Genomic DNA, 22,455 nt, shown 5'->3' with positions numbered 1-22,455 from the left:
GTTTCTGACCCGCAAGATATTTAGTTTTCGACTGGCACAGAAAATTAACCTGCCTTGCAGTAACAAAGAAAACGCATTGTGACACAAGTTGCAGTAATTGACAAACGACTTCCGTATAAAATAGATCCTAGTTACCCGGCACTATGCAACCAGAATGCACTTGTTGTTTGCTTAGTTGTTCGTATCCAAACTGAACACGAACGATGTTATTCGTGTTCGTTGTACGCCATTTAAAACAGGATATTGTTTCACTTAATGACCAAGAAGAATGTGGAATTAAAAACTAAACTAAATATCAAGTTCCAGCTTGTTTATCGTCCTGATATCAACTGACGTTTCAAACCATCTCGCCCTTCAGCGGCGGGTTCGTTCGTCGGAATTGATCCCGCCCCGGCTGAGCTGTCAAACGTCAATGTTTACAGCAATGAAAACAAAGGCTAAATTGAAAACATTCGAAACCGTATCCGTGAGTCATCTTTCCTTTAATTCAGAACAAATTTCTGTACTTTTCCGATTGGTTGCCGATCAGCGCTTTTCGCAAGTGTGGCCCGCATTGGTGTGACATCAAGTGGTCTTTAGAAGTTGTTCATTTTGTGTTAAAAGTGTGACGAAACCGTCCAAAACGGGAAACGACATGTCGATCTCGGCAATGGAAAGCATCCTTTTCAAAGAAGCATGCCCCAAGCACGCTCATTAGTCAGATTAATTTTCCATCTATCGTTTTTCGCTTGTGTTCCCGTTAATTTCCTTAACTCTACCTTTTCTGCGCAGAACATATGTTTAATTTGAAATTTGCAGTGAAGGACCTTGAACGGAACGCCAAGAAGTGTGAGAAGGAAGAGAAAGCGGAAATTCTGAAGACCAAGAAGGCGATCCAAAAAGGCAACACCGAGGTCGCGCGAATCCATGCCGAGAATGCTATTAGACAGAAGAATCAATCGCTCAATTATCTGCGGATGAGTGCTCGGGTCGATGCCGTAGCCAGCCGCGTGCAGACCGCTCTCACCACGCGCAACGTAACCAACTCGATGGCTGGCGTAGTGAAAGCAATGGACGCCGCAATGAAGGGTATGAACTTGGAAAAAATCTCTGGCCTAATGGACAAGTTCGAGTCGCAGTTTGAGGATCTGGATGTTCAGAGTTCGTACATGGAAAACACCATGTCGCAAACAACGACCACGTCGGTTCCACAGGATGACGTCGAATCGCTCATGCAAAGAGTTGCGGATGAAGCAGGGTATGCCTTAGTGGCGTTTGGTTGTTACGAAGAATTCTCACTTTTACCATGTATCATTATTTACAGGCTCGAGCTAAATATGGAACTACCTTCCGGACCATCGAACGTATCCATCGGTTCTGCCTCACAGATTTCAATGGAACAGGATGAACTGACCGCTCGTCTTGCGCGTCTACGGCAAGCAGAGTAGCGTTTTCCAATGGTTGTTAATTCCGCGATTGCAATGCTCACCGGTGACAATAGAAGCAATCAGCAGCAGAAGATTACGTTATCCTTAAACTCATTTGAGAATCCATGTATTCAATCAGTGGTGCGAACTAAGTTGCCAGCCATCTGGGGGACAAAAGCAAGAAAATTGAATCGAATCCCTATGTTTTACGTGTAGGGCGCTATTCTCTCCGTTATTCGTTAACTGTAAAAATAAATATAAACGGTCACACAGCGCGAATACGTTTTTATGTACGCAGTTTTTCTTTGGGTGAATTTCCAAACCCGAAACTACTTACACCAATCTGTCCGACTACTTCCTATTGCCTTTCAAAGTGTATAATGTAACGGATATTTCTTTTATACGGGCCTTTAATAATTGGTTTTAGGGCAGGTAGGGCAGGACAATGTTGGTCCTCGGGGAAGCCGATCTATTAAACCTCTCACCTTGATTCACCATTTCCACCCATTCCGAAACTACTGTTTCCAGGGTTTGAGCGGCATCTTGAGACGGCAATTTAATAACATGTAATGACTGGCTGGATGGGTACTTGATACATCGAATCATAATGGGTCCAAACATGACCCGAAACGTGAATGGGATCTTATTTGCGATACAAACAATACATATTTGGCTAAATAAACGTTTAGTGGCTAGAATGTGGGAAAAGAGCAAGAAGAGGATGAAGGTCGTTCACCCGTTCACACAGTTGCTGCCTTGGGACGGTTTTCTAGTTAGTCCAGTGTTTGCTCTGGACTCGTATTTTCGGAAAGATAGTATAAACGAAAGCACGTGGTTGGGGATGGCCCATTATGTTTTACCGAGGCAGGTGCACCATTCGGCAACATTTAATTTCTCGGAAGGACCAATACCCCGTACAAAGTTTAGCCCCTTGTTCAGGGAAAAGGCGATCGAAATTCGCAGGACTACTACCAATAGCCAGAACTTGAACGCAGTAGAAGGGGCTCTCAAACTATTCGAACGATGCCTCAGCGCCACCGGCATGCGAAAATACTACCAACGCCCTTCCGGCCCTTCGACTATTTTTTTAACTGTGCCTCACGTCACTGCTGCGTGCGTTGAATGTTGCCTTTAGAATGCGAATCACCTCAAGCTGAAACCAGGAAACCGGAGCTATTGCTTATTGCCTAAGTATGTTGTGATATTACCGATGTAAGATTTGTCGTTGTGAGCGAATGAACGAATGATCAATAAAGTGACCACATTTCTGACAATACTGCAAACGAAACACTCGACTGGAAGGTGAACTTGTGTAGTTTTCCACAGAGTAGCATCAAACTCGAATTCTGGTTGAGAAACATCTCAAATCGAGACATAAAAACTTTGGTGGTAAAATAGGTAGCGATTGCAATGGGCTAAAAGAGTTTAAAAAATTGTAACTAAAAATCGCGTATTACTTTATTTGAATAACTTTTCTGCCATGTACTAGTACATAAAATTATTAACAGTTTTGATCCGTTTATTCAATTCCTATCGATAACTCATCTGGTTCTAATTGCTAGCGACGGCTTAAGAGCTATTCAAAACCCCCAAAATCTCTGTTCTAAGAGGGCCATCCACAAGTGGGGAATACTTGCTCGTATTATAAACACCGTAGAGTATCACTTAGTACCGATTATCTTTGACGCTCGCTTTCACCATCAACCACCCGTTACCGGTTTGAGTTTTGATCAATCAAAAAGTTGGATCTCAGCCGTTATTATACCTCCACTGAAGCACAAAAAGGTCTCAACGGTGCGATAGCAAACTCATTGTCTCACACCAAAGTACATCATCCAAGATGGTTTGTGGTCCGGTTGCGGTTTCTCTGGTTCTAGCCGCTTGTTCTCCTGCCCGATTTGGAATAGCATCGTCGAGGTGCCCACCTTGCGGATGACACCCAAATACCATACCAGATTGCGATTGTTTTACGTAACGTCGTTCCCGGCGAGTTTGGTTCGATTACTGAAGATCGTGCTGGCATGCCCTGTGGTCGTTAAGTACATCGCCCAGCAGACTCTGATTTCGAGCGGTCGATTTAGATTTTGCGAAGCGGTCTAATTGGACGATTGGTCTCTCATTGTGGATGTCTAATGAGGGCACATTTTCAAGTTGGACACCAGGTTTCTCACCGTGCCTGCCAGTTAGATGAACTGGTAAGCAGCAAGCAGTCCAAGCAGGCCAAGAACACGTCACCATTCGGCCGGATGTTGCTGTGCTGGGGATGAAAGAAGTGTTCTATTTTGATAAGTATATCCATGCGATTGGACCAACGAGGCGAAGTGCCAATCGGAATCCAGGTGGTTATCTCTGGCTACGGACACAGCACGACCATCCTCGGATGCGTCCAGCTTCGGGACAGAGGACACATCCTAAAACGAGCTAACGGAGACCTTTGGCACAGGATTGATCTGCTTCGATAGGCAACCCAAAAACGGCGCTTGCTGTGCGGCCAGACCGTCCGACTGGTTTCAGTGGCCAGCTTTATCATTGTGCGGTGAAGTCCGTCTAGGCAGTCACGCAAAGGCTTCGTTCGATACTGATTGGATTCACAAGTTCCTGTGGTGAATTACATCAGAACAGCAGGCTAACCGAACGGAACGGCATGGCAAGAATGCAATTGTGATTGTGAATTGAGGCTCAGAAATTAAATACCAACGATAAGATCACTTCGTACAAATCCTCAAAAGGCATTTTCTCAGCATGGAACCCAGGTCAGCCACATTTTTATGCCACTGACCAAGGCAACCAGATAAGTTCTCGAAGGAATCAAGCCAGCATTTTGGATAATTCCTGTATTGCCTTGTGTTTGCATTTCCGATTAAACGAATCTTGCGGTCTGCCGTCAAATATTGCATTCACAGCGTCCAAATAGGCGGTAAAATCTCTTTCAAGCTCTTTGATGATTCTAAAGACGGCCCATTCGATGATCGATGGTGCCTTATTTCGTAGCGATTCATTCGCATAGTAACTACGCCATCCTGATCCTGGAAGCCGAGTTATTACGATATGAGTTGAATTCGGGCAATTTGATTGTAATTGAAATCAATCGATAGGGGTGTTTTTACGCCCACTTTCAACATGAGTTATTGCTGTTGAATGAATGGAATAAACGACATCCATTAATTACTATCTCAGCCGACAGAGACCAGACTGGTCGTTCCAGTCACCATCAACATCAACGATTACCATTTATTTCCCTTTCTTTTTCGGTGTATTCCAGTTTTGAACGGTTGCGTCCGTTTTTCGGCTCCCCCGCTAGTGACGCACATTGTCACGACAAATTGTGCCGTGTTCGGGACGCAAGCTAAAATAGCGGAAGCTGTAAATCAAGTTTATTGCGACAATTAGGGACAATTTCCGGTTTTAGTGTTGTGCACCTATTTTACGCAAGTGGGATTTGTTTTTCCTGATATCGGTTCGGTTGTTCGGGCCCATCGCAAAAGGTAAGACAGCTTCCACCATCGATTAAAGAGACCGAGCTTCTTTAGATTAATTAAAGTCTCCGCTTGCCAAAGAAGACTTCATTTCAAAATGGGCAAAAAACTAACCAGTAGCTATCACCTCACAATGAAACGTACATTGTAAAATTTCACTGGACGCTACAATCAATCTACAAAAAGTTACAGTTCAACCTTAATAGGGTATACACAAAAATCTAAAAGATAGTGTAAAAAATAGTTAAACAAGTAGATTACATATATTCCAAAAGGAACGAGTTGTTCAAACGTCCCAGTCAAATTCTAGTTTTTAAAGCCTACTCAAACATTTGAGAATTAAAGAAAATAATAGACTGTTGCCAAGAAAAATTTTGTTCAGAGTTTTTTGAATAGAATAAATGCTAATGGCCGTTTTCAATATTTAAAACACATTTTAAAGTCAACGGCAAATCAGCAAATCAAAACTGTATCGAACGCAATCAATTCAATCAGCTGAAGTGATATCGTGAATGATTTATGGCTAGGAGTCAAATACCTACAATAACACCAACGCCAATTCGGCGTCCTGAGCCAACACAGTCTTGAATAAAAAATAGTATGTAAAAAGAACCCCTACGTGCGCTGCATAGCTCGAGGAAACAGGCGGCAATCGTACGATGCATTGGCTTGATCATATTTTTAAAATGACATTGATTTATCGCCAACCTTTCTCCAATAACCACCATTTAATAGATTAGTTCAATCGCTAGTTATTAGAAGGTACGTTTATCACATGTACGGGGTACGACGGGAAATTTGTGATTCCCAATGCATTAGGAGAAGAAAAAACAGTTTGTTAACCCTACGATCGTTACGATTGCTTTTTGTTTTGTTTTCCATTAAAAGAAAGCAAACTGTTGACCTCGTGCTACAATTTTCTCTTTCATTATTGAATTTATATTTTTAAGTAAAACAACTCAACACAACAAACAAACAACTCGATGGGGTACATTATTTTAAGCGCAAATTAAAAACGTCTTTAATGTGATCCTATTCCTTAGTGTTTTCCTATGTTTATACAATGTTTACATGTTTTATGTTTTCAGCTCCGAAAGAAACCCTAAAAACAAAAAGTGATTGCTTATTGTTCCGCAGGGACACCTGCAGGATCGGTTCTGTTTCGTTGACGATTGCTGGACCGTATCCTTGGCGCTTGGCACATTGCTCTGCAACCTTGCTTTAATAAGACCAACCCCGAGAGCGCGAGCCTTGTTGGCGCGCGTTTGCAGAAGGACCAAGGACGAAGTAAACTCTCATTGTGTACAGAGTGCCACCGGGAGCCGCGAGATACGCGCGACGCTCGCTCCAGAGTCTGCGAAAATATTGTAACAGCTTACCGTTCGGCACGGACTCCGGTTCGGTCGGTTAGTGTCGGGTTCACGGTTGCTAGGAGCAGTTTGGTTCGTTATCACATGTCTTCGGTGTGGTATTATGTCGCCAAAGTGTAACCAGCATGGTGGAATCTCGAAAAAGAGCTTCCAACTCACCGGTGGCCAGGATTGATGTGTGTGCGTGTTTGTGTGTATGAAGGAGTTTGTGATGAGCACACGATGGGTTTTGCTCGAAAAGGAGCGTAACCAGAAAAATCACTGTTTCCAGAGTTTCACTCCGACCGCCATTAATCTTGTAGCCTTGGTTTCCATAGGTGGCAAGGTGGCAAGGTCATGTCTCGGCAAAGTTTGGCTAGTTAATGATGATGAATGTTCCAAATCACCTCCGTTAGTGCAAAAGTAAACGAGCGCTGAGGATACACGCAGGAGCGTAATTCTGTTTATTTGGATTCCCCTTTTCGTAATTTTGTTTAAAAGATTCCTGAAGCTTTCGGTAGGGAAAGGTACCATTGCCGTCATGATACAGTTGAAAAAAAAACAACAATTTCTCATGAATATTATGTTGAACGGGATTGTTTTAGGTAGAACCCTGTGCTGAAGAATGCCAGCATATGAAGTATTTCTGACTTGGAATTGATTTTTTCACTTGGTTGGAAGGTAGCTTTTCTAAAAACGGATTTTTTTTCTATTCAGAGTTTGCTATTAAACCTCGCACCATGCTATAAATAAGAAGCTCAGAGAATCCTTAAAATCGTGGAAGACGTGCATTTAAGACTGAGGGCTTTTTTTGACTCCCATAGTTCTACTATCCTTCATATTGTATATTTACATTTATTTTATACTGTTTTGAAAGTACCATCGACTATGTCTTCGATAGCTATTGCAATAAAACTACCTATTTGCATTATACGGCATGGAAAAGCATCCTTTCGTTCCGTAGGGGTTCTACTAGCGCGAGCCGCATTGAATTGTCAAATTAATGACACTTTGGCATTAATTGTATTTTTCGACAGCAACTGGTGATGAATTCAAATTACTTATCGTGCCGTTGGCACGACTAACGGGCAGGATTGTGTACGCTTCAAGCTGTTGCGCCAAGCTGCGTTGTCAAATTGAGCGTGTTGCTGTGGGTTTGTTTCAGGTTATGATCGAATTGCAAGTCATAAAACGCCTAGACAGTGCCGGATGGCGAGGCTCAAACCTCCAACCTAGGCATGCTTTTATGTATCACTCTTTTTATACTCCTATATTGATCGATTTGTCTTTGCCAAAACTTTGCTTCGTCGAAGGCTCTCCCCGGGGAGGGGCCACCGTGCTTAAAATATCTGCTGCCGTCAATGTATCATGAACGAAGCCACAACGGTGAAAAAGTTTCCACGACTTCTTGGAACGAAATCAACCGTCGTCTGGCGAAGGAAAAGAATCGAGAACGAAATCAAAAACCTGACCGATATGTAACAAATCGATTCCCGTATGACAATAAATTTATCGACTGCCTGTTGTCGGGCACCGGAGCATCCGGAAAACGTCCGGTGCGCAATCGGGAGGAAACATTTACACTAAAAATATTTTATTTATCATTCCCTCGACGGGCACATTTCTATTTATCGGCGACGCGCGAGCAGAGTTTACGAGCCTTCGGATGGTCGAGTAAGATACAACGTTGAAAACATCGTTCCGGAGCCGTCGTCGTTGTCGTCGTCGTATAGGACGAGCAATTGCGCCAGCAATAAGCGCATGAACCAATAGGACGTACCACTTGATTGGCGACCAAACCTTTGGCGAGGAGCGCCACGTTACACCGAGCCACGCCACGATATGTGGAACAATCAGAGCAACTGTTGTCAACATGACACTAGAAACGATCCGGAAGGCGACAGTGTGGCGACCATCTCAATTACTCGGCGTACATCAAATAGAAGTCCGGCTTCGGTAGGCAAAACGTGAAGTGATGTGCATGTTATGGTCTGTTCCCCCTTTTTTGCTACTGCCAGGCCAGTAATGGCTGCCGAAACGGGTGATGGTGCTTCGTTTTTTGTCCGATCGGAAAATTCCGCTCTGAAGTGTTTGAACGTGTCCGAGGCACATCAAAGCTCTGGTTGGCGTATTTGATGAGAATCAACTGTACGATTTGATCAACCGTTTCGCAGCATAGACCGCTTCAAACTGGGTGAAATGTGCTTCAAATTATCCCCACAAAACTCTGATATTGATCAGAATTTCGAGTTCTTTCTAGTTACTAAAAACAAACTTTGAGCAAGGTTCTTTTTTATACTTTTAAGCTTTCTTTCAACAATACTTTTAGCAACCTAACAGCTTTGCTTTGAATATGGAATTTCTTAACTCCTAAATTATCGAAAACCTGTATGATCATTTTTCCGGAAGGAAATGAATTTTCCAACTGGTGAAAACATTTGCATAACATTTACCACTGCATATTCAACGCACAAAAATGTGGGCAACGCTTCAGCACTTTAACTTTGACAACGTATCAATTTTGCACACGTTCGCCCCAACGGCAGGAGCAATGAAGCGTCATACCGTTCTGCACAGAATTATGAAGACATCGATATATTTTGAATTTCGAAGAAGGATGCCAAAGTCGGTGCTAGCGGCGATTTTCCACACGCAAAAAGTGTGTCCATTGTAAAGATTCGCTGCACCATTTCTTGAATCAGAAAAATCAATCACGTAGTAACTGAATGGAAATGAATTTGAATAAAACGGCCAGGCCAGTGAGTGAGAGGAAGTTGATTGATTTTTGGATGAAATATGTCCAAGGAACGGAAAAAATCGGTTTTCTTTCGTCCCTGATTACTTCTGTTCTTTTTTTAATAACTGCTTAACCTGGAATCAACCGAGCGTTTCCGTCACATCTGTAAAACCGAACAAAATTGGGGAGATCCGTTAGTTTAGTTAGTTAGTATGGCTTGTTGCGCTGTGATTTGTGTAAATAGCGCAGATAAATTGAATGCAAACCATGAAAAACGATTCGATAAATATTTTATTCACACACAATAGAAACCTACGGAATCATTGGCAGCATGATCTTTATTGTTTTAAGTTTACATGCTTCCAATCTCACTCTGCCTATTTGCTTACCCTGTGGACGTGCAGTGTTGAGCAGTCGGTAGAACCAGAGTAAATAGTCTTGTTTTATGTAAAAAGAAACAAATGGTTGTGAATAGCTTACGATGACTACCTTTCGCAATTTTTTTGTTTGTGCTCCAGGAGTTTTCACGATTTCCACTGAGCATTACAAATATTTTCAGCACAAATTCGTTACAAAACCAAACCGCTAACGTATTTTTGAAATAAAACATTTCGCAGTGCAAGTAAATCGTGCTACACCTGCGAGGCTTAAGGCTAAGATCTTAAATCCTTCCCAAATCCCGCAAGCATTATGTGCACCTTTGTGTTTGTCCGGAAGAATCGTTAGCCGTCTAGCTTGATTGTTGGACGCAAGTCAAATCACACAAAAAATTACACATTCTGCGCTCGTAGCCATTCCATACGTTGTTCACAGTGAAGATAAAGCGACATGCACGATAAAACCACCCGAAAGGCGAAGAAACAACAATTTCCATATCCCGAGTTTCGCCAACATTCTTCAAAGGAGAACATTAGACGAAGAATGATTTCTTTCGCATTCATTCATTTTTCGCTAATATCCACGTATTTTGCCGAGCATCCAACCGTCGGTATTCGATGTTACCCATTGTTACATTCCTGCACCGAGTTGATTCGTGGTTTTTGGAATGAGGGAAAAGGGTCTGATAGCGGAAGATTGTAATGCCCCGTCAACAGGCATGCCGCCTGCGGGAGCACGAAGGCAAAGTTGGGCCAAGTGATCGAAATTTTCCAACTTTCCCGATGGGTACGGGTGCACTTTGGAGTTGAGAAATGTACCCTTCGGGAAAATATGTGCGAATGTGGCGCGATCTGTGGGCGTAGGCTTAATAAAACAATATCATCATAGTTTATTTTTAGGATGTTCAACAATGAACAGAGATCGTTTGATTGGGTAGGACAGTGGATGAGGACATTTGGATGAGCGTTGTATTTGTCTTGTGCGACTCCACAGTACGGTCGATAATAAGTTCCTTAGTACTACAGTTCATTACATTTAGTTTTGATACGGTTTTCGATATCATTTTCTATAGTTTCTAGAAAGTGAAATAAAATTTCTGTTATTACCAGGAAGCGTTGGATGGTAGGAAAACGATTTCTTCTGTAATATAGTGATTTTGAAAGCTCTTTGTTGGAATGTTACTTAGAACTGCTCTTTGGTACTCTATTTGTATGAAAATTCAGACCAAGTCCACCATCAAATGCCAATTTTTATCTTTCCCTCGGTTGAATGTTTGATGGAAATTCATGGCGAAATTTCGCTTTGAGTATTGAAGCATAAAATTCAACAACGTGTTTGCCTACAATTTCCCCCTGATAACTGCAGTTAGTATTACAACAATAGTACAATTAGGATAAATACCTTTTTTCACACATAGGAAATTTTCGAAATGAACCACAAATATTTCAATATATTTAATTGTAGCCCGACATATTTATCCCTCAGGAACGCATTATCGAAAACGTTGAAAAATGTAGCGATGGGTCTGTCAAACTCCAAACATCTTTAATACAATAAAGTGAAACGAAATGCTGGCGATTGAACTCAAGCCTTTTTCTGTTTATTTGTACATATAACGAAGTATATGGACTATTCGCCCTTCACAGCTGTCTGGGTCGAAAGGATGAGCGTTTGATCTTTCCATAATTTGAGCTCAATTCTGAGGGATAGCTGTCAAAATGGATAGAACACGAACAAACTGGAAAAGAAATGAAAGCGATGGTTGTCCAAACATTTGAGTAATACGATTTTATTTTGTGCGCAAAATCCAGTCTATGACAAGTGCACTTATCGTTCTTGGAATGTATCGTGGAATTTATTTATGAAGTTTATTTCCAATGTACTTTAGCACTGTCGAATAAAGCAACATGATCGATGTATACATTTTAAACCCCTCTTTATCACATAATCAAACGCAGCAGAATACGAGTACAGTGCATATGAAACCGAAACAAACCGAAATACAGTTAACTTTAAAGTGTCACCTCTCTCAGTTCGGCTCTAACTCACATGTTGTGAAGGGGCGTAAAACGAAGCCTCCCAGAGAGTGTCCTTAACCATCAAAAGTTTACGATCGGTCGGATCAAGGGGCAACACGATTTCGGATTCACAGTATCCATTTCCGAAATAGGAACGAACGTATAAACAGAGAGTGTTCGCATAATTTAACGAGACCAAGGCAGTTCAGTTTCGAGTGCCACGCCAAGCACGTTCGACCTCTTTGAAGCGGCAATATAAGTAACTTAAAGAGTGTACACCGCAATCCTCCGCCAAGTGTATTTAATCCGAATGAAATGTACGCAAATATAATAAATAATGGACTTTTGGTACTTAAAGCACACATGACTTTAAAATGTTGATAAACGTGGTCAAGAGTGGAGGCGTACGGTGCTGTAAACGGAAAGGGTTTTCAAGCAAAACTCCAAAGTTTTGTGACCCGTACACCAATTCAGTCTGGTTGAGCTCAATTCGCACGTGAGCCACCCAGTAAAGGGTTCAAAGGTACTCAGCGGAACTTCGGAGCATAACTTTCTCTTCAAACAAGAAGTTTGCCATGTGGTTGATAGAAAGGTGCAGTTTTTTTAAAATCGTTTTTTTTTCATTTCTGACGACTAACAGAAAAATATTTCACTGCACAGTTACAACGGCGTTTAATTAAGATTGAATTTTTATTCCATGAGTATGCTAAAATGCAATTCAAAAAGGATTAACTTCCTCAACGTTCATATTCGAGTGCTCCAGCAATAAATGTCCTCCAAAGAGCCGCTTCAGCTGGTCAGGCTATTCGTCGCAGTAACGTTTTAGTTAAAAATAGTTTCAATCGGACCCATTTGCATTGGAATTGAAATTTCAATTTTCTGATTCAATGGCTTCATCACCTTGACCGTGGGACCGTGGGCCATGCTTTGGAAGCTACAAATTTTTGTCGGATTCCGACCAAGCTGCACGCCGAGAGGATTGAACGAATGATTTATTTTTTGTCACAGACTCCACGGAATGTTACCATAACTTTTTTGCAACGCGAATAGAAACAGAACAGATACTGGCAAACACGCCCATCATAAACTATAGAATGCTGATGATGCTGCAACAAATCTGGCGACGAATGTAGCACAATTTACATTCATCAAAATGCTTGACTGAAATATGGTACACCTTCTGATCAAACCACACCTCACACACCTGAGATAGTCGTTGAATTTTGAAATAAAAATAAAATATAGGCCATGGAAAACAGTTCATCGTTTTTTTTCGCAGTCGTTTACATCACGTTATGACCGTTTTTTCTTACACGTGTCCTGCGCACTCCGGCAGCCTATTCACGCTTTCCAGAAAGTATTGCGTCACGGGCCAACGAGAACGACCGAAGCATCAGTACGGGCAATGGAAAGTCGGAAACTCTTATCTACTTTTTACAATGCAATCCGAACCGATCCGTTCGGCCGTTGTGCCCCACCAAGCGAAACCTATTGCTCTTGTCGGGGTCCGGCGATGAATTTTGGTGATTGTTAAATTTCCATTTCGGCGTAACGCTGCGAACTGGGAAATTGGCACTATACATCGAGTTGACACCCGAGATAAGTTTTGATGTATTTGACAAAGTAGCTGGTACCCGTTGTGTCGTTGGTCGATCCTACTTTACGGCGTAATGTTTCAGTTCAATTTCTGATTTTTAACATCGAACAGAAAAAGGGTCGAATGAACGCGTAGTGGAAAAGGATCATAATTGGCAACGAGGAAAATCGTTCATTGGTCGTTGTGTGTAACTCGGTTGAAATGACTTTAAAATAATAACTTCGTTTGTTCAAAAAAGTTTTGCAACTGTTGATGAAATGAGGAACGTATTTGTAATTTTTATTTCTACAAACTAAACTTAGCTCAATTTTTTTGTTTTTTAAACAAAACATTCTTTCGTTTGTTTCATTAAATAGTACTGCCTCACAGATTGTAAAACCCGGTTATGAAATTTTCAGTATGTGCGGTTCGAACATTCCCAGACGCAACCATTTGTACTCAAGTTGCACATGTTTGGCTCTCCGTACACGACACGAAATCTTCCTTCGGTTCGGAAGGTATCGGTATTGTAATTTAATTTAGAGTACAATGTTTAATAATGAATCCTGCAAACCTTTCATTCAGCAACCTTAGCCCACGCGCACTGAAAAACCTACACGTTGATATCGATCACGTTACGCAAGGCACTCGTGCCGTTCGAAGGAGTCACCAGCGAGCCCCATCGAAGTGTCGGCAGATTTGCTGGTAATCATATTAAGAAACACATCAGCAGACTGTCGACACCCGTTTCACTATGCGTCAAGATGACGTGTTCCAGGCGTTGCTTGATGGAATATATCAATCAACACTTCAGGCCACGCTAGTTTAGCACTTCAACCCGTGCATGGATCTTCGGGAAGGTGTCGTGCGAAATTGGAAAACGGTTTCTTTTCATCAATGCAAATACCTTCCATTCGAGCGATTGGTGAGCTTATTTCAATAAACCTCTTCCCTGCCACTTCGCGAACTAATATTAGTCCCGTATAAGTGTAATCTTTGTTCATCACTTCAAAGCAATTCAGCACCACTTCTTATTAAACGATTAAATCGAGTGACATCACTTGATTGCGAATACCTCTTAACGGGGCTACTATTCAGTTGTTATTTAATGTATGAATTAAAACTCAAACCACTGTTATTACCGTTGTAAAAGAATTCGTTGAGCAAAATGTTCAATTCTAAGGGAAAATGTTAGCTTAACATCATGTACTGCATGTACTTAAGTGAAAAATGCCAAAAGCAAATCTTCGTATTGAATTAAACAAAAAAAAACCTGCAAAATACTCGCAGACATCCCTCCCAGCTGGTTTTGTGTGCTCGAGTGCAACATTTTACCGTGACACATGGCCGGATCGCACACGGTCGAATCAACATGCCCAGTTTTTATTCTTCGGTCTGCTGCCCAAGGGCCTTTCAACTCATTGGCGACCAAATGCCCGAGATTAGTGCTTGAGCAGCGGAACTTTGTCTACCAGCGAAGTTTCGAGCAAAGGAAAGATGTAACCATTTAAAACCGTGGCACACAAAACACATTTGAGTGCACAATTCAAGGGTGTTTTGTACATTCATTTGAAACAGTTATGCTGATTCTTAGCCACAAGCAGCAGTTTTTGTGTTTGGAGTATACGCTTGGAGGGCTTTGCATATTAACCTTGTGCAGAGGAATCTCTTGCTCGAAATATTGCTACAGAAGGGCACTAAAATCTGGTTATTAAGTTTTGCAAAAAACCCTGCCTTTTCACGTTATTTTTTCATTATTTACAAACCTAGTCTGATTTTTTAGTGTTACAATCGGTAGAGCTAAAGCTGCCAGGAACCTACCCTTACGTCTTCCATTCGGCACAAAGATTGAGCCTTCAAGGACTGATTTGTGTTTATTCAGCCGACATGAAGTCTTTTCGCTTTTTGGAAACAAATTTTCGGACTAGAAAAAAAAACGGAAAACAAACGGGCGAAAAATCCTGCTGCTGACCAGTCGTGCCGCGCTAGACGCGCTTTGTTGGGTCAATGCTGATGGTATTAAGAATTTATCGGATTTTCTTTCTCTATCGGCACGCCAAGAGCTTTACTCTATTAGACGTGATTTCATTTACATCCGTTTAAAGATCCCTGCGAAACTTTCGACGCTTTTTGCGTTACATCGTAACATCATTGTGTGCTGGTGGTATTCGGCGTGTTTCGCGGCCTTTTGCCCAAAACAGTAAATGGTTTAGAACCCAGATCAATCAATCATGGTGAAGTGTGGCGCACAGTTGGAGCTAAGCAGCTTTGCTTAATTGATTATTTTAATAACTCACAACCTAACACTTTCAAGTAAAGCTGTCAACTACATTATACTGTAAAGGTCTGTCGGGTCGGGTTTGTCAGATTCAATTTCCATAAAAAACGGCTGAATTTTGTAATAAATTTGATAATTTGGGAATTCGTTTGAGAACATGAAACATATTGCAGTTCAACGATTGCCCGGACAACATTAATCGAAAATGTGAATTGTAATAAAAACCATTATTGTTTTGAGATGAGATTCGAATGTTTGTTTGTCACAGCAAAAAAGTAACTAGTAATTTATCGAGAAATGCATTATGTTTTCTAGCAAAACTCCAAACTCTCGAGTACACTTCGCAGTGCCACCGCAGCGTTGAGATTTCCGTCGATAGCCAGGTAAACGGTCGGGCTGCCAACGTGCTAACAACATTAATATCCCAATATTTACCTGTTCACGAAAATCATTGCGAAAATGCAATAAGGCATGGTAAGAACGGGGCTTCCAGCGAGGGCTTGGAGCTAGTTTCCCCGAGAAGATACACAAGGAACGGAAAACACTTGAGTGTGGCACACTGTTCGTCTTGGCCGAGCCGAATGGCGCAAAAGGCGGACCCTTATGAAAGTTTAAATGGTACTTCAGATTGCGGTGGAAGAGTGGCGGGTTTTTGTTCAAATTTCTGTTCTTCTTCTCCCGCTCGCTGGAGCTTTGTTACGGATCAATATGTCGGGCGGAAGGCTTTCGCAGGAGTTCGATACCGATGAAACAGACGGCAAAACATCAACCCAAATTCAAACATTCTCTCAACCGAAAACATTTAGAAACACTAGCACATCGCGCCGATATGCTTTCGCCTTCCATTCGTCTTCGTCAAGACACTGAACGAGGGCCGCACAGAAACAATTTCATACTCCATTGCATCCCGGGCCGGTCAGGCCTCGTGTGAGGCGAAACAGATGAGCAAATAGTTGCTGCGTCCGAACGCTGCGTTCATGCGGTAAGTGGCGTTTCCCGGCGCTGGCAAACCGTGCACGTTATTCCAGCCTGTTGAGCGTAGCCCCCTAAATCACCCGGACGCAAAACTGTCCTGACAATTTGCTTCGGCCGGCGCAACATCACAGAAAATATGGAAACCACTTTTTTCGGGCTCCATGCTGCGTGGCCGAAAAAAGCAAACCCCCGCCGCAAGTCACGCATATAATTTCAGAAACCTTACACACTTTGCCAATAACAATCGATCGATATTGTACACAAAATTAAAAACACTAGTCACGGGCGTGTGGGTGTGTATGTGTGCCACCCCGTAGCAGTGTAATAAACAGCACATTCACAATTTGTCCGCCAAGCTGAGCGAAATGGTATAATTGCGATGGAAATTGAAATGGTACGCAAATTACCTATTGCAGGGAGATAAATTGAACCTGGCGCCATTCCCAGGCCTCAATTAAGAACCGTGTCTGCCGTTGACAGGAGAAGAAAGCTAAATAGAAACGAAAATTGCTCACCGTATACTACTTTTGGGTCTTCCTTGTTCCTCGTTTTTCGGACGAAAAGCACCCCGCCGTCGGCCCGTTCGCGGCGACTGGTTGATACTTCATTTGCCAAATTGAATCTGGCGCCGTGGGTTCCAAATGTAGGATCCGAATTCCCGTGCCTCAAATTCGAAAAGACCTAAAAAGTGTGTGCTCCGTTGTTTGCGACGTGTGGGAAGTGCATTTGCGCTGCAAAGGCAATCCAAACATAAGTAGTTTATTTACGTACCATTTACGGAAATGAGAACTGATCAGTCGGAATAACAGTACTTAAATCACAGTTTTCCAGTACGTTTTAAGAATTAATTGGAAATTTATATTGCAATCGAATCGCATTCAGATATTTCAATAACTTCCTGCCCACCAACAAAACTGGGTTGATTTACGAGAAAACCAATGAACTAGATTTATCTACATTCCTAGTCACCTTTAATCTTTCCCATCCGGCTTTTCCCGCACGGCGAACGAAGGTTTAAAGAGTCGTCTGTTCCGAAACAAGATACGATTAGAATCGAAGACTCTGCTAACTCTATTGAAGCTTCCAACGCATTCTTAACGCATTTTTTCGCCACCACCGAAATTATTTCATTTTAGAAATATGGGCTGTTGGTTCCTTTTTCCATCCGCCTTTCGCATACCGTACGAAATTCCAAACTAATTCCGGTGTCATCCACATCCCCGTCGGGATATTTCAGCCAGTGCCATATTGCCCCAACTGTCTTGGCGGAAGATAGAACAATCGATCGGGCATCGAAAGCGATTAAACGGTGCGAGGTGTGAACTTGCCCTAAAGAAGCAAAGAAGCAATTTTATAGCACGATTTGGTGCTTTCCCGTGAAGGTGCTTTTGCTTTTAAAAGGATTATGTGGAAAAAAGACAGAACGTGGCGCATAGCCGCACCGGAACCACGTTTGCGCTGTACACATTCCGAAACGACCCAACTCAAATTACGTTTAGCGAGGTTCTTCCCTTCGATTTAGCGCGCCACTGAAGGATACTGATGGGTGAACTCTTCACTCACCGAATACTCCGAGCAGCTCTCGGGGAAAATGAGAGCGACCGGGGGCCGAGCGCATGAACCAGTTACCCAGCAGCAACTGGTCATTGTGCGGCAAAAACGGGAATTCGGCAGCTGACCCTTTGAAAATTCATTGATTTTCAGTCAGTTTTTTGTTTTCATAATAATAATTACTTTTACAAAAGGTTTTGCTCGCCCACTTTACGTTGAGTGAACCCGATTAAGTGATTAAAATTGTGTTTTTATTCTTAAGCTTTCGGCGAACTTTATGGGGCATGATTTTCATTGTCCCCCACGCTCCAGTCAATAAAAACGTGGTGTCCTTGGCACGTACGAAATTGTCTTTTTTTTTAAATTGTGTTCCTTTTCCCGAAAAGTTTGTCAAACTCAAAGCCATATTTATGTTTCGTCGTGAAAGTAGCCGGAAGTAATTATTCTGCTGCGAGCCAAACAGCTTAGAGCAAAGGGCCACGGAAAAGCGCTTCGGAGGGTCTTGAAAGGCGTTTGCCAGGTGTTAAAGAACCATCAATTGCCTCTTTTCGCACGCTAGGTGAGCGGCGGAACTGGTGCCGAGGGTATTTTACCACTTTTCAAACAGTTTCGTGTGATGTGAGGGGGATGTTTCTCCCCCATCAACGGCACAAAAAGGTGTCTGTATGGCACCCGGCAACGGCAGAGAACGGTGGCCAACTCAAAGTGCCATTTCTCTCCGGTTGTTTTCTAATTGAAATGGCCTACGGGGAACGACCAAAAGAAAATGTTTTGAATTTTATGCTAGCCTGCGGTCTCTACCTTTCGATACTTCCACTGGAGCTTATTAATTAGTCACTTTACTTTGTGGCCTACGGACACACCAGTTGTTGCTATCGCTGGGAGCATGGCGTGACGAACCAACCAACCAACTGAAATTCACGGTTGATGTTGTTATAGTTTTTATCTACCTTGGAAAAAACAGAAGATAGAAGGTCCTCGTCCCAGAGCGAATTCGAACGAGGGTTTTGTGACATCTTTTATAGACTGTTGTATATTTTGTTTATGAAATAGTCATTTTATTCATCTCGTTTTGTGTGCCACACTGTAAACAAAACGGGAAACAGCACTATCAGCAACCACAAGACACCAAAAACAGAGAACGGATTACCAATCAGCGATAGAGTAACAAAAGAACACAAAACGAACAGCATCAAAAATAAAAGAAAGCATCAACATCCGACAACCCAATAAGCGCGTCATAAGCACTTAAACAAAAAACAAAAAAAATCACGTTACTAAATATGCAAATCAAACACCAGGAAATGCGTCTCCATCGTAAATTGTGACCCCCGTTGTACCTAATTGAGAAAAAGCCCCAAAGCACACGGGAAATAAAGATGCACAGATCATAATGATCCCTTCAACCGGCGAATGTGAGAGCGTCTTGTGCTGTGCTGCCAACGGTAAGTTTATTCTACCCTCAGATGTCGCATAAAGAAATGTGCAATATGTTTAATGTTTCGAAAGCCAGATCCCGTTTCGGTAAACCAGAACTTATTGCTTCGCTGAGAGCACGGTGGGCATAAAAAACGTCAAACATAACATGAATATAGTGGCGACGGCGAAACCGCACCGAGGTACTCCTTTGACACAAAGCCGCCCGGGTATATGAATTCGTTTGCCACAAAAACCGACCTCTTGTGCCGGCGCCTCGCCTGATTAGATCCACCGCAACTTGTGGCATGTACGTGTGCAGCTTCGTCGGTGTGTAAGATGTTGCCCGCATTTCAGGTGTTCTTGTCGACCACCTTTCTCGTGGGTCAGCTTCCCGTCCCGACCTGCGCCGTGCGCTTTCCCTCACATAATAATAATTCCCTAAGCTGTCGTAAACAATTACACGTTAATATGGACAGCAACTATGACGTCGAAATGAAATGACGCTTGACGCAGTGTTGACGTCGTTGAATTGTAAATTTATGTGCTGGTCCCCCGCCATATTGCAACATGTCGGACGGAGGACTGCGAACAGCCTCCGTAGGGCGATAATTGATTAGTCCATTGGTGTTGCTGTGAAATTAAGCCTCGTCGTAATACGGCTATGTACATCTGTTCATTACATAGCTTAAACTTAATCTTATCTTTACTCTTACTGTATGTGCTTCGAAAAGTTACTCTGAATATTTCCTAGCACAACTATCTACAGCTACAGCTTCATCTGATCACATAAATTGCAACGTACACATAATTTGTGGCCAGGTTTGGTCGTGTGTTAATTTCGTTTGCGAAGCGTTTTGGAGAAGCCTCGAGCAATTAAATTGATCAATAAGATCAACAAGTAAAGTGCCCTAGAATAAATCGGTCTTACAGTATCTCAAAAAGGTCCAACCAACATCGCCGCATGCAGGCATGTACCGTAAACCTCAAACATTGACCATAGACAACCAAGAGTTCAAGGGGAACTGTGTTGTGGCATAGGATCCATTGAAGCGTGTCCCTGCCTCAAGGCGAAAGACAAATAAATCTCGAGACACTGTGGCGCCTTTGCTGTGGTTATCGTCATGATAACATTTACTTTCATCATCCACAAACCCGGATAACGGAAACCCGGGCCCGGTGGTGGAGTCGGCGGAAGTAATAAAATGACACAATGCGAACGAAAAGCAGGGCCATGTAAAAGATTTGGTTCCTATGCTTCCCTACGGTCGGGTTCCCCTACGACGAACCTCTGCATCGCCCTAGACGAAGCGTTTGATTTCAATATTTTAAGCCAAAAGCCTCCGTTTTATGTGCGTTTCGGAGAAAAAATATACACCTAATCCGATTTCGTTTCTAAGCGTTTCACTCGTTCGCTGCTGTTCCGACCACCACTAAAGCGGCCGAAGGTCAAGAAGTTTATGGACAAGTGGGGAAACAAAAACGCTTTGACTTTTCAAAGTCTTATGTAGTAGATTGTTACAGCTTAAATGTCCCGAGCCTTAAAACTAAACGCCATGAAATTGTCGGCAAAAGATATAAAAGAATTGGTGTGGGCTGTTGTGAGGGTCATAAAAACTAAAAACCGACCCCAACCAAACTACGGCCTTGGTTGTGGCACGGAACTGGCCAGAAAAAGGCAACGCTACAGTGATTGATAACCGCACGATTTCCAGTTCCAACACTAACAGCACCCAAAAATCGATTTCAATAAATGTCGAAACTTCAGCCCAATAAATCTACCGATGCTTAAAGTCAGCAATTAACAACCTGTTTTAGTGAAAAAAATTTCGTCAGCCTTCCCGTACGTTTTATGGGAATTAGAACAAAACAGAAATTAAGGCAAAAAGGTAAGTTGTTTTCCCATTACCTTATTATTATTCTTGAAACGTGCACTCGACATTCTTCTTCATTCGGCACCTCGGCCGTTATCCGACAAAGGTGCCAAAGTTATCCGGCAGACGAGCTCGGCATTAGAACCATTAATTTAATTAACAAAGGTACGTCATTTTACTCTCATTTCAATTTTCAAATTGAACCGTAATCTAGAATGGGTACATTTTGCATTTGATTCTACTGTGAGTACTTTATTCTTTTCGTTGCTCAACGCTGTCCGGTACGGAAAGCTAAAGTTAACAATAGACTCCCTTTTTTCATTTGTCGCTTGAGATCGGGAAACGAAAATAAAAGAATTGAAATATTTGAATACGGTGCCGTTTAGAGTTTTTCTCTATTACCGACTATGAAAGAACATTCAAATGCATCTCGTTTTTGGAGTCACTCTTTCTGTCCTGCCATTTCTCAGATTCTTATTTTATATTTATTTATGCTATCTTCAAACACTCTGAGCTCCACTCCAAGATAGCTTTTCAAATTTGGTCTACATTTTAAAAGCAGCAAGATCTTTTTTACCATTTTGTTCGGTATAGAAAGCGGATTTCATCCGTTGAAAAGTAGTTCGGCGTATCGAACAAAGGCACTTCGTACGTAAAGATTTATGGCTCAAAATGAGTGTTCCACGTCACTGGCAGTGTGCAGTGGAAAAATTTACGATTTATAATGTAAAAACTATGACGAAAAGTGCGGTGGATTGGCTTCCGACAGATATGGAATTTCACCTACCTTTTGTCCAGTAAGGTAATAGTATTATTAAAAAAATTTGAGCCCCTATCAAAACTTTGACCAACTGAACTACGCACATGAGTGTAAACTATTCGTCCGCTGTTGTTTCAGTTCAACTTTTTATAACGTTAATTGTTCGTTACGAGGTGCTCGTAATTTATGCACAAACTTCCTTGTGCTATCATTCAACTGTAGTACGCACGGTTCATAGGACGAATGTTGAGACCGAAATTCCAGGAACTTCATATATGCGCTGCAAATGTCGGGACCTATCACAAAAGTATGTTGTCCTTTTTTGTGCATATCCGGCCACGTGACTTCGATTATGGAGTCGCTACGCTTGTCGACTGGAGGCTGCTGTACCGAAAGATGACTTTTGACAGACATTGAGTGTCGAGCTCAATGAACTGAATTGAAATGAAAACATAATGGCCCCATCATTGGTTTCAGCACTCTACCTATGCGAAATTACACTAAGGCGTCTATCCGGAGCGCCCATTCAAAATCGTTTTGCAAGAATCGGTGAATAAGCTATCTACCGTTACATACCATTAACACACAGCACACTGAAATGCTTATGTTCGAGGCGTTCTTATCAACGCAAACGACAAGCCGACAGGCCTGGTCGGAAACG

General features: G+C 42.2%; 1 protein-coding gene across 1 annotated transcript; it reads left to right on the top strand.

Annotated features, from left to right (window-relative positions):
- The first annotated feature begins 437 nt into the window (after window positions 1-437).
- Window positions 438-1,679, top strand: LOC131213837 (charged multivesicular body protein 1B2). Its single transcript, XM_058208012.1, has 3 exons — window positions 438-656; window positions 772-1,237; window positions 1,304-1,679. Exons 1-3 carry the CDS (start codon window positions 635-637, stop codon window positions 1,425-1,427), a joined length of 612 nt encoding a protein of 203 aa, XP_058063995.1. The 5' UTR covers window positions 438-634; the 3' UTR covers window positions 1,428-1,679.
- The last annotated feature ends 20,776 nt before the right edge of the window (window positions 1,680-22,455 follow it).

This window comes from Anopheles bellator, chromosome 1 (assembly GCF_943735745.2).
Source record: "Anopheles bellator chromosome 1, idAnoBellAS_SP24_06.2, whole genome shotgun sequence".
Taxonomy (NCBI): domain Eukaryota; kingdom Metazoa; phylum Arthropoda; class Insecta; order Diptera; family Culicidae; genus Anopheles; species Anopheles bellator.
The sequence above is the reverse complement of the archived record's forward strand: the minus strand, read 5'-3'. Positions and strand labels throughout refer to the sequence as shown.